A 13,631-nucleotide genomic window follows, 5' to 3' on the forward strand; every position below is an offset into this window, starting at 1 on the left:
CGGGGAGCCCCGGGACCGCGCCGGCACCCAGCTCCCGGTGCGGTGCCGGCAGCCGGGGCTGCCGGCACCGCACCGGGAGCTGGGTGCCGGCGCGGCCCCCGGGGGGGGGGGGACGGACCCTGGGGCATCCCGATGCCTCTACCCTGGCCCCCCCTCCCCGGTACCCCCGGCCCGGTAACCCCCGGGCGTGCCCGCTCGCCCCGCCCCTCTAGAGCTCTGACCCCGCCCCCTCGCCATGACCCCGCCCCTCCTCAGCCCACCCTCCCCCTCCCCCGCTGGCGACCGCTCCTCCCCTCGCCTCTTCGCCGAGCCCGCTCCCCCGCCCCCCCCCCCCCCGTTCTCCCATTGGTTAGAGGGCGGGCGGGTGCGGCCCAATGGGACAGGGGAAGTGGGGCGAAGGGGCGGGGCGGCGCCTGCGCGGTGCGGGCCGGCTGGCAGGAAGCGGCGGCGAAGAACCCGGCGAGGGCAGAGCGGCGCTCCCGCCTCACGCCGCCCGTTCCCCCCCTCCCCCCGGCCCCGCGTCCCCCCCCCCCCCCCCGCCGCCGCCGCCGACATGTTCCTCACGCGCTCCGAGTACGACCGGTGAGTGCCCGCTCGCCCCCGCCGCCCCGCGCCCTCCCCCGCCTCCCGCGGCCTGGCAGGCTGAGTCACGGGCCTGCGGCCGCTCGCCGCCCTCCCCCATCCCGGTCAGGCCCATCCCGCCAGCGGCCGCCGTGGGGGGGGGGGGGGCCTCTCTGAGGAGCCGGCGGAGGAGGCCGCAGCCCTGCTGGTTCCCGCCCGAAGGCCTTCGCTCCTCCCGCCCGGGCCCGTGGGGGTTCCCGCCTCGCCGGCCGCCGGGACGGCCGTCCGGTTCGCGGCCTCCCTGCGGCGGGCTCTTCCTTCCCCCCCCCCCCCCCCCCTCCATTTTTGTTTTCCTTGGGTTCCGGAGAGCCCGGTTCTGTTAAATGCAGGGGAAGGGAGGGCACGTCCCGCGTGAGCGGGGGCTCGCGGTGTTGGAAGGCCCCGGGGTCCCTGGGGGGGGGTTGTCCCCTGAGGCTGTAGTTTATCTCGCCAAAATGCCTCCTGAAACCGGGTGGCTTTTAAGAAATCCCTTGGAGGGTTTTGAGTGTGTGTGTGTCCCCCGACTCCGGGGCGGAGCGCTTCTCTCGGCCACCGGGGCGGCGGGCCCGGCGGGGAGGGCAGGGCGAGCGCCCGCCCTGCGCCGGGGGGGGGGGAGCGCTGGAGGGTGGGGGGGGCGGGATGCACTGGGGTGTCCGGAGAAAGGAACGGGCCTGGGCTGGTAAAACAAAATCCTGCTGTCTCCCGGTGCTGGGAGGAGGCAGAGCGTCCGAAGGCAACGACGTGCTTCCAGCGGCTGCGGTGTGCAGTGTGCCATGACGACAAACCCCCTCCTGACCTGTAACTAGACCCGCTGGCGTTCCTTTTGTTCTCTTTCTCCGTAAGCATCCTGAATCCAGACCCTGTGAGCGTCTGCCGTGAGGGTGACTGCCTCCAGCGAAGCCGCGACGTGTTCCGGCTGCCCCCGTCCCCAGCTGGCATCGCCCTTCCCGCCACCGGTCCTGAATAAGGAGCTGCGTTTCTTGTCAGCCTTTGGTTTCCTGCCCTTTACGCTGTCTCTGATGTTGTTCTTGCAGGGGTGTGAACACTTTTTCTCCGGAGGGGAGGCTGTTCCAAGTGGAGTACGCCATCGAGGCCATAAAGGTACCGTCAGCCCCGTCTGGTTGCCAAACTGCGATCTTACGGGCCCTTTCAAACCGAAGGCCTGGGTTTGGTCAGAAATAAAACAGGCGGGTTCTGTTCGCCCGGGCTCCGGCCTCGCTCTGCAGCGAGGCAGGGTTTGGCCGGCCCCCAGGGCGGTAACGCAACGCCGGGCGGGAGCTGCTGCCTTTCTCCATAGGTGCCGCTCCTGCGTGCAACCGCTCTGGCGGCTCTTTGCCGGCCTTTCACCTACGGTTCGTAGTAGGAGAGCTGCGTGCCGGCGTTCGGTTCCTTCCGTCCAGCCAAACCTCCTGCAGCTCTGCTCTTTTATGGGTCGCGGAGAACCAAAAGCCGTCGCTTTCCCCCAAATGCAGGGGAACGTTCCCCTCCCTGTCTCCTACCAACCGATTTGCCCCCAAACCAAACACAGGCCGAAGATGCCAATCCCCAAACCAAACCTACTAGAAGTCAACGTTGAAGCGAGAGGTCCTGAGTGCCGGTACGCCGTGGCTCCGCCTGCGGAAGCTCACGCTGCCAGCGCGTCCAGTGTTCCCTTCTGGCCCGTGGGCTTTATAAAGGAGTCCCTTAAAAAAAAAAACAAACCAACCCCAAAGCGGCAACTTTTCGCTCGCTAGGTCGACTTTTCTTAGCTCGCTGCTCTTGCAGCTTGGAGCAGGTCACCGTTCGCTCAGGTGAAATATTTTAAACCCGAATTTTAAAACCCGAAGGTGAAGTTTGTTAGGAGCCAGCTAACCTCCCTCTGCAGAGCCGAGTGGCCTTTCTGGGGGCGTTAAGTGTTCTTGACTGATAAATGTTCTTGTTTCTGAGAACGTGGGCGTTCATTTGGGAATAAGTTTAAACTTGGGGGAAACTGGTCGAGAGATGAAGCGAAGAAGCCCTGAGCAGGCCTGTGTCTGGGCTGGGGAAGAGGAGGGTGCTGGCTTTATCTTCCCTGCACTGCTTTAGCTCGTTGAAGCACTACTTGAATGAGGAGGCAAAAAGTAATAACGTTTATTAAGGCATTGGGAAGTAAAAACTCTCGGAAGGATGTCGGTCGCCGTGCTGGCTGTATAATTGCAAAGACATCTCGAGCAGCAATCATGCGGGAGCCTTCTGGCTTCTCCCTCTTCCCCAGCTCAGCCCGTAAGCTCACCGACGAAACTGCTGCAGCTCGGGTGGCTCTTGCGACGCGTTACGCGTGGCGCCCGTGTGTTAGGGGCGTAGGAGGAGTTTTCATCCACGTGCCGTAGCTTCGTTAACAAAAATACGTCTGAAATGACATCAGGTGTCCCTTCTTCCCCCCCCGGGCTTTGCGCGCAGCTGTGGCAGGCTGCGTGCATAAAGGACGGGAGCGTTGGGTGACGTCTAAAGCCGTGAGTGCCTGCGACAGGGAGGTTCACCTCTGCCAGGCCCGTGGTTACGGGCGTAGCTACCTGGGGAAGCTGGCCGCTAAAATCCTATCGTGTAGCCTGACTTGGATATTCGGAGTCAGCATCTCCACGCCGCGGCTGGTACAGTTATTCCGGTAAATTCCCCAGCGTGGAGAAGCTGCGAGTGCTGGGAGGAAGGTGGGGGTTGGTGGGAGCAAGGTGGGGGCTGCCGGGAGCCCTTGAGATCTGACCCCCTCCTCGGCTGGGCTCATGGCCGTGGTGATGCTGTTGGTGTCCTGCAAGACCAGGGTAAAACTCGCCGCGGGTGATTAACTGCTGCCTGGAAAACGGTACGTGCGCAAAATGCTCCCGTCCCCGTCGTAAATTTTGTGGGTACGAGGACCCTTGGGAGAAAAGGAGCTAACGGAAAGAGAAATGCCCAAGCCAGAAGTACGGATGCAGTCGGAATTAAGGCCATTATGTGAAATCCTCCTCTCTCGCTTCAAAATTCAATTTGTCTCGCAAAGGAAGATTCACAAGGCCTTTTAAATTTGTAAGGTTTTAAGCTGTAAAAACTGATGTTGCTCGGGGAAGAGATTAATGTTTTGCAGCAGCCCTGCTGGGTTCCGATGAACTAATCGGCTGGGAAGTAGCACGGGTTGAATCTTTCCAGTTCCCCAGTTCAAGTCGCAGCATTTAAAATTCGGTGCGCAAAGCGGTGGAGCCTGGCGGGTGGGTTTCTGCCTTGGTGATGCGCTTGTCTCCAAAACAAAGCGCCTGCAAATAATACAAGTCAAAATCAGCGTCGCGCCGTTTATGTTTACACGAGCTGTCGCGGCTGGACCCTGCGTCGGGTGCGGCGGCGGTAACCGCGCGGTGGTTTTCAGCTTGGTTCCACGGCCATCGGGATCCAGACCTCGGAGGGCGTCTGCCTGGCCGTGGAGAAGAGGATCACCTCCCCGCTCATGGAACCCAGCAGCATCGAGAAGATTGTGGAAATCGATTCCCACATAGGTAAGGAGAAAGAAGCGAGCTTCGGGTGCCCCTCTGGCAGAGCCCTGGGAGCATCCCTCAAGCTTTGGGGAGAGAGAGAGATGTATTAAAAAAATAAGACTCTGTCCCCCGGGAGTTTCAGGAGCTGCGTTTCAGGGCCAGCCTTCCCTGCAGGCAGCTCTGCTGAGCTGAGCAGGGGGGCTCATCCCTCCCGGTGAACGCCGGGTCCTGGTCACTGGTTTTCCAGGCTCTGGGCCAGCAGGACATAGTTACGGGAGCAGGAAGAGGCAGCTGAAGCACCCCCCCCCCACCCTGCCCTGCCACCCCCGGCCTCGATGACCTCCCTCGTGAAAGCTCATCCCGAATTTAGATCTGGGAGGGCAGGGAATTACTGCAAAAGGCTTGACTCGAGGCCAGTTTCTCTCGGAGCGCTAATGTTAGCCTGTACCCCTGCTCGCGGCAGCCTCCTGCGCCGCGAGGCGGCCTGCGACGGGCTCTTTACCAAATATGTCGCCTTGAAAAGCAGGAGACCTCCAAAATACCCATGTTGCTGATGACATGGGTCATGGAAGGAGCTCTTGAAGAGTCTTAATTTCCCCCTCCCGTGTGCCTGCCGTACAGCCCCTCTCTTCCTGGAGCAGGATCTGTGCTGGAGGCTCCTGCTGCATCCCCCCCACCTCCCCGGCTATGGGTTAGCCAGCCCTCCCCAGGGAGGGGATGAACGGGTTCCCCTTCCAAACAGGTTGCGTTTCTGTCCGTTAGCTTCTCTTGGAAGGCCTCAGATGTGGCTCCTTTAGCCGGTTCGGATTTGGGGTGGGTGGGAGGAGGCGTGACTGGGAGGACTCTGTTATAGAATCATTAAGGTTGGAAAAGACCTCTAAGATCATCGAGTCCAACCGTCAACCCAACACCCCCATGCCCACTAAACCATCTCCCTCAGCACCTCATCTACACGTCTTTTAAATACCTCCAGGGATGGGGACTCCACCACTTCCCTGGGCAGCCTGGTCCAATGTTTCACCACTCTTTCAGTAAAGAAATTTTTCCTCATGTCCAATCTAAACCTCCCCTGCCGCAACTTGAGGCCATTTCCCCTCGTCCTATCGCTTGTTACTTGGGAGAAGAGACCGACCCCCACCTCGCTACAACCTCCTTTCAGGGAGTTGTAGAGAGCGATGAGGTCTCCCCTCAGCCTCCTCTTCTCCAGGCTGAACAACCCCAGTTCCCTCAGCCGCTCCTCATCAGACTTGTTCTCCAGACCCCTCACCAGCCTCGTTGCCCTTCTCTGGACACGCTCCAGCACCTCGACGTCCTTCTTGTAGTGAGGGGCCCAAAACTGAACACAGTATTCGAGGTGCGGCCTCACCAGGGCCGAGTACAGGGGGACGATCACTTCCCTACTCCTGCTGGCCACACTAGTTCTGATACAGGCCAGGATGCCATTGGCCTTCTTGGCCGCCTGGGCACACTGCCGGCTCATGTTCAGCCGGCTGTCGACCAGCACCCCCAGGTCCTTTTCCGCCAGGCAGCTTTCCAGCCGCTCTTCCCCCAGCCTGTAGCGCTGCATGGGGTTGTTGTGGCCGAAGTGCAGGACCCGGCACTTGGCCTTGTTGAACCTCATACAGTTGGCCTCGGCCCATCGATCCAGCCTGTCCAGGTCCCTCTGCAGAGCCTTCCTACCCTCGAGCAGATCAACACTCCCGCCCAACTTGGTGTGTCTGCAAACTGACTGAGGGTGCACTCGGTCCCCTCGTCCAGACCATTGATAAAGATCTTGAACAAGACCGGCCCCAGTACTGAGCCCTGGGGAACACCGCTCGTGACCGGCCGCCAACAATGATGTTGGATGTTGCATGTTATGTACCTGCCCTTCAGCTGGGCGTCCGTCCTTGCTCTTGAGCAAATCCGTTTCGATCCCATCCTCCTTCCTTTCTGGCAAGCTGCGGGGCGGCGCTGCTGCGTGCTCCCGCGCAGGGACCCGCTCCGCCCTGCGGCCTTTTGTGTTTCACCGTGGGCTTTGGGAAGCCTGGGGCAAGAGCGCGTCGCAAATAATCGGTGAAATGACTCGTGTTTTCCCTCCCTGTTTCCAGGTGTGCCATGAGTGGCTTAATAGCCGATGCAAAGACTTTAATTGATAAAGCAAGAGTGGAGACCCAGGTAAGACTTGACGTTTCTCTTCTTAAAACAGCAGCACTAGTCTCGGGGGCATCTCGGAAGCCTCTGGCACGGGAAGATCCTTACAGCGAAGGAGCCGGTGTGGAGTGGGAGGCTTGTGGGGTGCGTAGCTCCCCTCACGGGGCTTTTGCGGAACAAACAGGTGGAGTCTCCCCTGTATATTTTTTTTTTCTCCTTCTTTGGTATTGCACATTTGGTGGGAATCTCACGGCAGGTTCTCCGGTGGTCTCTCGGTACTGGCAGACGTGCTCCGGTGAATGTGTGGGGCCGTGTGCCTAACTTTGTTTTGACAAAAGACCGGTTATATTGGTTATATTTTTTTGACCCCTTAAATTTACTCGGTGCCTCAGGTACTCGGAGGTCCCAGGTACAAATCTCTGTGCTGTAGTAAAGTCTTTTTTTTTTTTTTTTTTCTGTGGGGTTTTCCTGCCTGTCGGCACTCCTCCTGCCTCTGGAGAACCAGATAACCCCATCGCTTCAGAAACAGATACTGGGACAAAGTGCCCCGGCCTTGCGTTTTCCCTGTTGGCATCCCAAGGCCTAGGTATCCCAAGGTTTCGGGGGGAATCCCTGTACAGACTTCCCAGCTTCTCCTGCGCTTCCCGCTCTCTTCCTGGCGCTCCCCTCTTGCGGCTGAACGGGCTGTTGCCCCGGGTGCCGGCAGCCTGCCCGGAGGGGCTGGAGGGACGTTGTCTTTGTGGCTACGCCGGGTATCGCTCCAGCCCGCCGTGTGAACGATCCAGGATTGTCCTATTTTGGGAACAAGGTGATAATTTGAATCTTTATTTATTTTTTTTTCTTTTTCCCCCCCCTCCCCGCAGAATCACTGGTTCACCTACAACGAGACCATGACAGTGGAGAGCGTGACGCAGGCCGTGTCCAACCTGGCGCTGCAGTTCGGGGAGGAGGACGCAGACCCAGGGGCGATGGTGCGGAGCTGGGGGTGCTCCGGGGAGGGGCTGTCGGCTCCCCGCTGACTTTGCCCTCGGCCTTGCCTAACCTGTTGCCTCCTTTCCGTTGCAGTCTCGTCCGTTTGGTGTCGCGCTGCTTTTCGGAGGAGTTGATGAGAAGGGACCCCAGCTGTAAGTTTGGCGCTCTTAATCCCGGCCAGCTCTGGGAGGAGACAAAACCTCTACTGAAACTTCCCGGGACGTTTTAATGACTTGATTCTGGGATCTTACTTAAGCCAAACACTTGGGGTTTATCCCATTATGTACCTGACGTGTTTGTTAATGCTTTTAAACCCTTCCTTTCAAAGCACGGGTTGCAGCAGCCTGAGCACTGGCTGCTCCTCCGGGGTCGAAGAGAACGCCGTGTCTTCACTGAATCCTTGCCTTTTTTTTTTTTTTTAATGCCGTTTCCTGGGCAGGAGGGAGGTGTTAAAGCTCTTCTCGTCCCGTGTTTATTCTTACCTTTCCCTAAAGGACTAGCAGAGCCACCGGTAACATAATACGTGGAGCCTGCTGTAACATTCCTTGGGGAGGTGGCGGAGTGCTTGTAACCTGAACTCGTGTGCTTCAAACACTCGGCCTCCGCCGGAGGTGGGAACGGCTCAGCAGAGCCAGCCCAATAAGGTCTCCTTCCCAGGAGCAGTAGTGAAAACTTGCTGGTTTTATTAAAAAAAAAAAAAAAAAAAAGGGGGGGGGGGAGAATAAAAAGGAAAACGATTCTGCTCCGAGTGTGGAGGGCGGTGTCCGGAGCGTATAGCTCTCATTCTGGCTTGCCAGCCCAGCGTGGGTCTGTAGGTGACCCTTTGGCACTCCTCAAACCTCGGTCTCCTCCTCTGCGTGCCAGGAGGAGAGACCTGCAGCCGCGCTGATCGCAGCAGTCCCTCGAGGCCGCTGGGCGTAAGGGAGGAGGAGGCTGGATGCAGCGAGGGGCCGCTGCGAGCTCTGCCCCGTGTCGGCCGGCGAGCTGTCGCTCCTGAGGAGCCCCTGTTCTTCCCCAGCTCTGAGCCGTGCGGGGAGCTCTGGGGAACGCCGTGGGTCTGGTGGGAGAGCCCTTGAGGTGCCACGGCGTGGGATGGGGTGCGGCGGCCGTTCGTTCTCTCACCCGTCTTCCTGCAGGTTTCACATGGACCCGTCGGGGACGTTCGTTCAGTGCGATGCCAGAGCCATCGGCTCCGCCTCGGAAGGGGCGCAGAGCTCCCTGCAAGAGGTTTACCATAAGGTAAAAGGCTGGATTGGGGTTGACGTCTCGCGAGTTACAGAGGTACCTCACGACCTACGAGGATCCGCTAGTTCCCTTCCCGACGGGCGAGTCATAAGACTCCTCTTGCGCTAGAGAGGAGGTGTGTGAGCTCGTCGGGGTGGGACTCGGTCCTCGGCAGTTGATCCCGTGATTAGGTGTCGGTGCTGAGCTGCCGGATCGAGGATCCCTACGACGAGGAGCGCTGCTACCAGCAGCTTCCCCCTAGGCTGCAGCTGGAACACGAGACTGGTGTCTGAGATGCCGGTCTCCGCCTCTAGCGGGTGATAATTAAGACCGTGTCAGGAAGTACTCCATAAATAAAAGAACTATACGAATGCTGCCGGTCGGCAGCGGGGCTCAGGATGGATGCAGCGTGAAGCGTAAGGAGCTAAAGCCGGCGGCTTCGTTTCACCAGATCCGTTAAGCCGGTGAAGTTAATGGCTTTTGCGCTGCAAGTACTGGTCCTATTTGATATTAAATAGAAACTTTCTTCCCTCCAGGGGGAGGGAGCTGCCCATTTTGTGTGGTGAGAAACCAAACACTGTAACGAAAAGCGCCATCGATGGTGCTGATGGCTGTGGAGACTTCCAGCCGAAGACTCAATAACCTGCTCCGTTTACTAGCGGAATCGTCCCAAGTTCTGGGCTCTGTGGCTTGTTAACGATCTTCCAAGCGCAGAGTTCCTGCAAACGCAGCTATCGTCACTCTTGAATGTTGCGCGGCTCTCTGGCTCTAGTGTCGTGTGTCCCCCCCCCCTGCCTCACCCCACGCAGGGATTTACGTGATTAAAGCGTGAAGGCTTCTGCCAAGAGGGAGCCCGGCTTTTCGGAGCTCCCACTGGAGCTTGTCGGGGGGGGGACCCGCTTGATAACTGGCGAAGGGAAATGGACCCCCGTGTCCCGGTCCCGACAGTGAGGTTTACGCGCCCGGATTAACAGTTCTTAAGCTTTGTAAAAAGTTATACGGAAGCAGAAAGTTGCCGTCCTTGCAATTGTCACTGTCCTGCCTGAACAGCGCGCTTTGATCTCTTGTTGATACTGTAGATAACTTGATAAGCTTTTAAATTTGCTGCCAGTGGCAGCTTAAAGGATTTGAGGAGAGCGGGAGGGAGAGCAGCACGCTTTCCCGGTCAAAGGGGTAACGTACGAGTACTTGCCTGAGCGTCCACAGCGCGATTAATGAGTGATTTGTTTTGCAGTCAATGACGCTGAAAGAAGCAATCAAATCTTCCCTCGTCATCCTGAAACAAGTTATGGAGGAGAAACTGAACGCAACCAACATCGAGGTAACCGCGACTCCGGTGCGGGATTGTGGCTGGCGGAGCGGCAGCCTGCGCCGCCCGTAGTCTTTGCTTCCTCGGTGCAAATCCCGCTGGCTGCGCAGCGAGCGTCTCGGTAGTGTCTCGCGCTTTAAACGTCCAGGCGAGAAAGCCGCCCGCTCGCTTTCCGGAGAGAAGGGTGGCCTCCGCTTCTAGGGCGAGGAGGGGAGTTGGCGGAGCCGCTGAGGACTTCCCAAGCCAACGGCTTGGCTTGCCTGCAGGTGTTCTTGCGCTTTCAAGAACTGCCCGTTGCAGCATGTCGTGTGTGGCACGTTGGAAAGGTTGGAGCTCTCTTTCGACTTCTAGAGGCGCGCGGCCTGGCCTGTTTGCCTGGCTGCTCCATTCTCCTGGGGCTCCCTGGCCGCGGGCTGGAGCCCCTGCTGACCTTAGGCGGGCCGAGTCAGCCAGCCGGGAACCTGTCGTGCCAGCCGGATCGCTTTTTCTTCCCCTGGGTTTAGCCATTCTTTTTTTCCCCGGTACTTGTAATATTAGAAGGAATGAAAATTACACAGCTTCTGGACTTGCTATATTCAGTCTTGGGCCGGTGCCAAAAATCTGTTGGCCGGGAGGACCGAAGAGGTGAAGCCTTCAGGAACGAACGCGCTCCTCTAACCTCCGGCTTTTGCCCGCAAGCGGCCGGGCTCGCAGGGCTCGGCTTGACGCGAGCATGCAAGCGCGCTCGGGGATCCCCACGGACGTAGCGGTACCTCTCTCCTTAAACCCTGCTCGCTAGACCTGCGGCGCTCCTTTTTAGGTAGCAAAGGTAAAAAAACCCTTCCAGTTTGTTAGTGATAACGGATAGATGATGAGCAAGGCTGGCGTATGGAGTTTGCTTCTATTTCTGGCAGGTTATGAGACACTAGACCTTTTCAAATCGTGTCATTCCGACTCCCGAGCTGCTCTCCTCCCGCCGTTCTCCCATTCCTTTCCTCTGAGCGCTGGGAACCCGTTTCCCCAAACGGCCTAAAAGCGTGCACCCCGTCTTTTTTTTCTTTTTTTATTAAATACTGCTGCTGGGGACCCTTCCTGACGTGATTAACCAGCTCCCTTTTGGGGGGGGGGGCGTGGAAGGGCCAACAGCACGCTGAAAACTTAGACGCTCTGTCCAGAAACGATGCCGGCCGGCTGAAATCCGCTTCCCCAGCCGGACTCCCAGCCCGCACTGATCGGTTCTCTCTTGATCGGCTCCGGGTCTCCTCTGGAAGAGCCGCAGTACAGTGCGAAGAAATTGAGGCAGATGGAGCGCGTACAGTATCCTTATGTCACGTCCCCGTTTAACAGGGCTTAACTGTGCTTGGCAAAGCTCTGGCCGCGTTGAGGAATCATATCGGGGTTAAGGATGAGAAGAATGTGCTGAGGATTAAAAGGTCTCTATTGACTCGAGTCACCCCCCCCCCCCCGGCTGGAAAAAATCTACCTGAAGTAGCTGCTTTGCTTTCTAGCCTTTCAGAAGTATGCCGTGCTCCGGTTTATTTACTCCAGCCGCTTCCCCCTCTCGTGTGGGATTTTTCCCACCCAGCAGCAAAGAGAAGGGGCGAAGTTGTGGCCGCGGAGGAGTTAAACCCGTTGGCGGCAAAGGTCAGGAGCCTTGAACAATGTTATGCTTTTAAATTAATGACTTCCCTGTGAAGCCTGGAAGGGAATAGTCGAGTAAAAAGCGTTTGTTTGTAGGGAGAAGGTGAGGCGCCGGTTCGAGCAGACGTGGAAATGCGGAGTAGTTGGTGTCTCCGAATACTTGTTTTGGGTTTCAGGGCGTACGTGTGTGTGTGTGGTCAGGACCGTTTGGGTCTAGCGTCAGGCCAGCGCCCACGCGGGTGATCCGAGAGGCCTGAAGTGGCATCTGCAAGGGTCTCTGACCGGTCTGAGAAGGCCAGATAAAACCTGGGCTGTCAGGGGCTCTCAAAGCTGAGTGCTCGGGACCTTCCTCCTTGGGAAAAGGCTTATGGCTACCCTCCCTCTGCCCCAAAAGCACGTCCCGCCATCCCGCGCTGGTTCACGGGTGACCTTGCAAGCAGAGAAGCCTAGGAAGAGCCCTGGGATTTGCCGGGACCCTCTGCAGCTTCCCTGCCGCTCGCTGCAACCAAACGCTCTGATCCCTTAAGAGTAAAGGGTGCGTGCCCGGTGTCGGGGGGGGGGGCGCTTGCGAGCGAGGTCTGGAGCGTCCCAGCTAGCTCCCGCGGCTTTCTGGCCTGCCTGCCCGCGGCAGCTGTCCGTATCCCCGGTCTCCCATGCCGCGAGCTAGGTGCGAACCGAAGTCCCGCTTGCGTTCCTCTTCCAGTCTTGTCATTCTTCAAGGGTCTCTTTGTTCTGGTGCTCGCCCCCGTGAAACGTCTCAGCTGTCTGCCCCGGACGCTGCCTCCCTCTGCTCCTGGCGAAGGGGCAGGGCAGGGGGTGTTGTCCCCCGGCTTCGTCCCTCGGGCTTTGCCTCGGAAGAGATCTCTTTTTTGGCCCGCCGCTTGCAGAGGGCACCGGGCGGCCGCGAGGTGCGCCCTGGCTTGCTTATTGTCGGTGTTGGGCCATCAAAATGCAGGTTTGCCCCGCCTCGGTTTCCCAGAGCTAACCCTCAGTCCCCTTGCGAGTGTTTTGCTACCTCGGTTCTCTTAAGGCAGTGTAACGGGCCGGGATTTGTACCCTTGGTTGGTCGGCGGCGGCGAAGAGGCGCTTCTGCCGAGGGCCACGCTGAACTGCGGCAAGAGCCGCCCCTCTCCCAGGAGTGTTTGATGAAGGCTCGTTATTAACAGGGTCTTTTTCCCCAGAAAGCAGCAGCGGAGCTTGCCTGCTCCCGATAGACGTTCCCTGCTGCTGCTGCTGTGAGGAGACTGAGTCAATTAAAAGTTATTTCTGCGGCGGGCGGCTATTTTAGGGAATCAAAGAGCGTGTTACGGGGTGGAATGATCTCGCTTGGGCTGGCAGGTCAGGCAGCCGAGAAGGAACAGCTGCTCTGTCTGCTGCGGCTGCTCTCTGTTCCCTGCCCCATGCCGGCCCTGCACATGTGCAGGCGCGTTTAACCCCTTGCTCCTTCTCTTTCAGCTTGCCACGGTGGAGCCCGGGATGAAGTTCCACATGTACACGAAAGAGGAGCTTGAGGAGGTCATCAAGGATATTTGAAAAGGGGAGCGGCTCCCTCAAAGGCTCGTTTCCCCCCCCCCCGATCAAAGCGAACTGACTCTCGGTTCCTTCCAGTACCTGCGACTTTATTTTCCAGCAGCAGCTGTAATTGCTCTTCTTAGAAGGCTCTTGAGGTTTTTTTTTTTTACAGTTTCTGTACATAACTGATCTCTACGATAAGAGGAAATGAGAATAAATCATTTTGTTACTCTAGCCTGGCTTCCTCATCGCGGAGGTCTGAGGCTGGGGGGGGGGGGGGGGGGGGGGAACCCATTTAGAGCTAAAACCCGGGGGCAGATGAGGGCAACGTCCGCTGCCGAAACGGGCGCGGGGCGAAGCAGCGCCCGCCGGGCTTGCGGCGCTGCCCTGCGCCGTGCGACGCCGCGGTCCTGGCTGGCTGCGGCAGGAGCAAGTCTCCCTCTCGTGGAGAGCGCGCGGCGGTATGGCGTCGGGAGATCTACGTATAATCGCACCCGAGTCTTGGAAAACGTTAGGCTTTTATTTTATTTTTTTAGGTCTGCTCGTACCTGTTCGGTGCATTTCCCCCCTCTCCTCCTCCGGCGGTTTGGGGATTATTTTTCGTCCGTTAACGGCTTTCCTGGAGCTCTGGCTCCTTCCCAGGGAAGAAATCCACAGCCGGGCTCGGGGTTTGCGTTTCCTTCTAGCGGAGCTTGGAAATACCCGTAACTGCGAGGGACCGGAGCCCGCCACGTGCGAACAGGCCTGGGGTTAAGGGGACGGCCCCTTACCTGTTAAATTGTGCCGCCACCACTGAATTT

At 58.6% G+C, this 13,631-nt stretch overlaps 1 protein-coding gene across 1 annotated transcript; it reads left to right on the plus strand.

Moving 5' to 3' along the window:
• The first annotated feature begins 530 nt into the window (after positions 1-530).
• PSMA5 (proteasome 20S subunit alpha 5) lies at positions 531-13,065 on the plus strand. Its single transcript, XM_076357872.1, has 9 exons — positions 531-582; positions 1,635-1,701; positions 3,956-4,082; positions 6,151-6,218; positions 7,058-7,165; positions 7,260-7,318; positions 8,303-8,405; positions 9,625-9,711; positions 12,775-13,065. The coding sequence occupies exons 1-9, from the start codon at positions 554-556 to the stop codon at positions 12,850-12,852; spliced, it is 726 nt and encodes a 241-aa protein (XP_076213987.1). The 5' UTR covers positions 531-553; the 3' UTR covers positions 12,853-13,065.
• Positions 13,066-13,631: the final 566 nt, after the last annotated feature.

The sequence above is a fragment of the Aptenodytes patagonicus genome, chromosome 22 (genome assembly GCF_965638725.1).
Source record: "Aptenodytes patagonicus chromosome 22, bAptPat1.pri.cur, whole genome shotgun sequence".
Lineage (NCBI taxonomy): Eukaryota > Metazoa > Chordata > Aves > Sphenisciformes > Spheniscidae > Aptenodytes > Aptenodytes patagonicus.

What these genes read in the sequence shown, in the direction of transcription:
- PSMA5 (XM_076357872.1), top strand. Translation starts at nt 554, where the DNA reads ATGTTCCTCACGCGCTCCGAGTACGACCG. An exon ending in AAGCAAGAGTGGAGACCCAG is followed by an intron (nt 6,219 to 7,057) that starts GTAAGACTTGAC and finishes CCCTCCCCGCAG; the next exon opens with AATCACTGGTTCACCTACAA. An exon ending in TGAACGCAACCAACATCGAG is followed by an intron (nt 9,712 to 12,774) that starts GTAACCGCGACT and finishes CTTCTCTTTCAG; the next exon opens with CTTGCCACGGTGGAGCCCGG.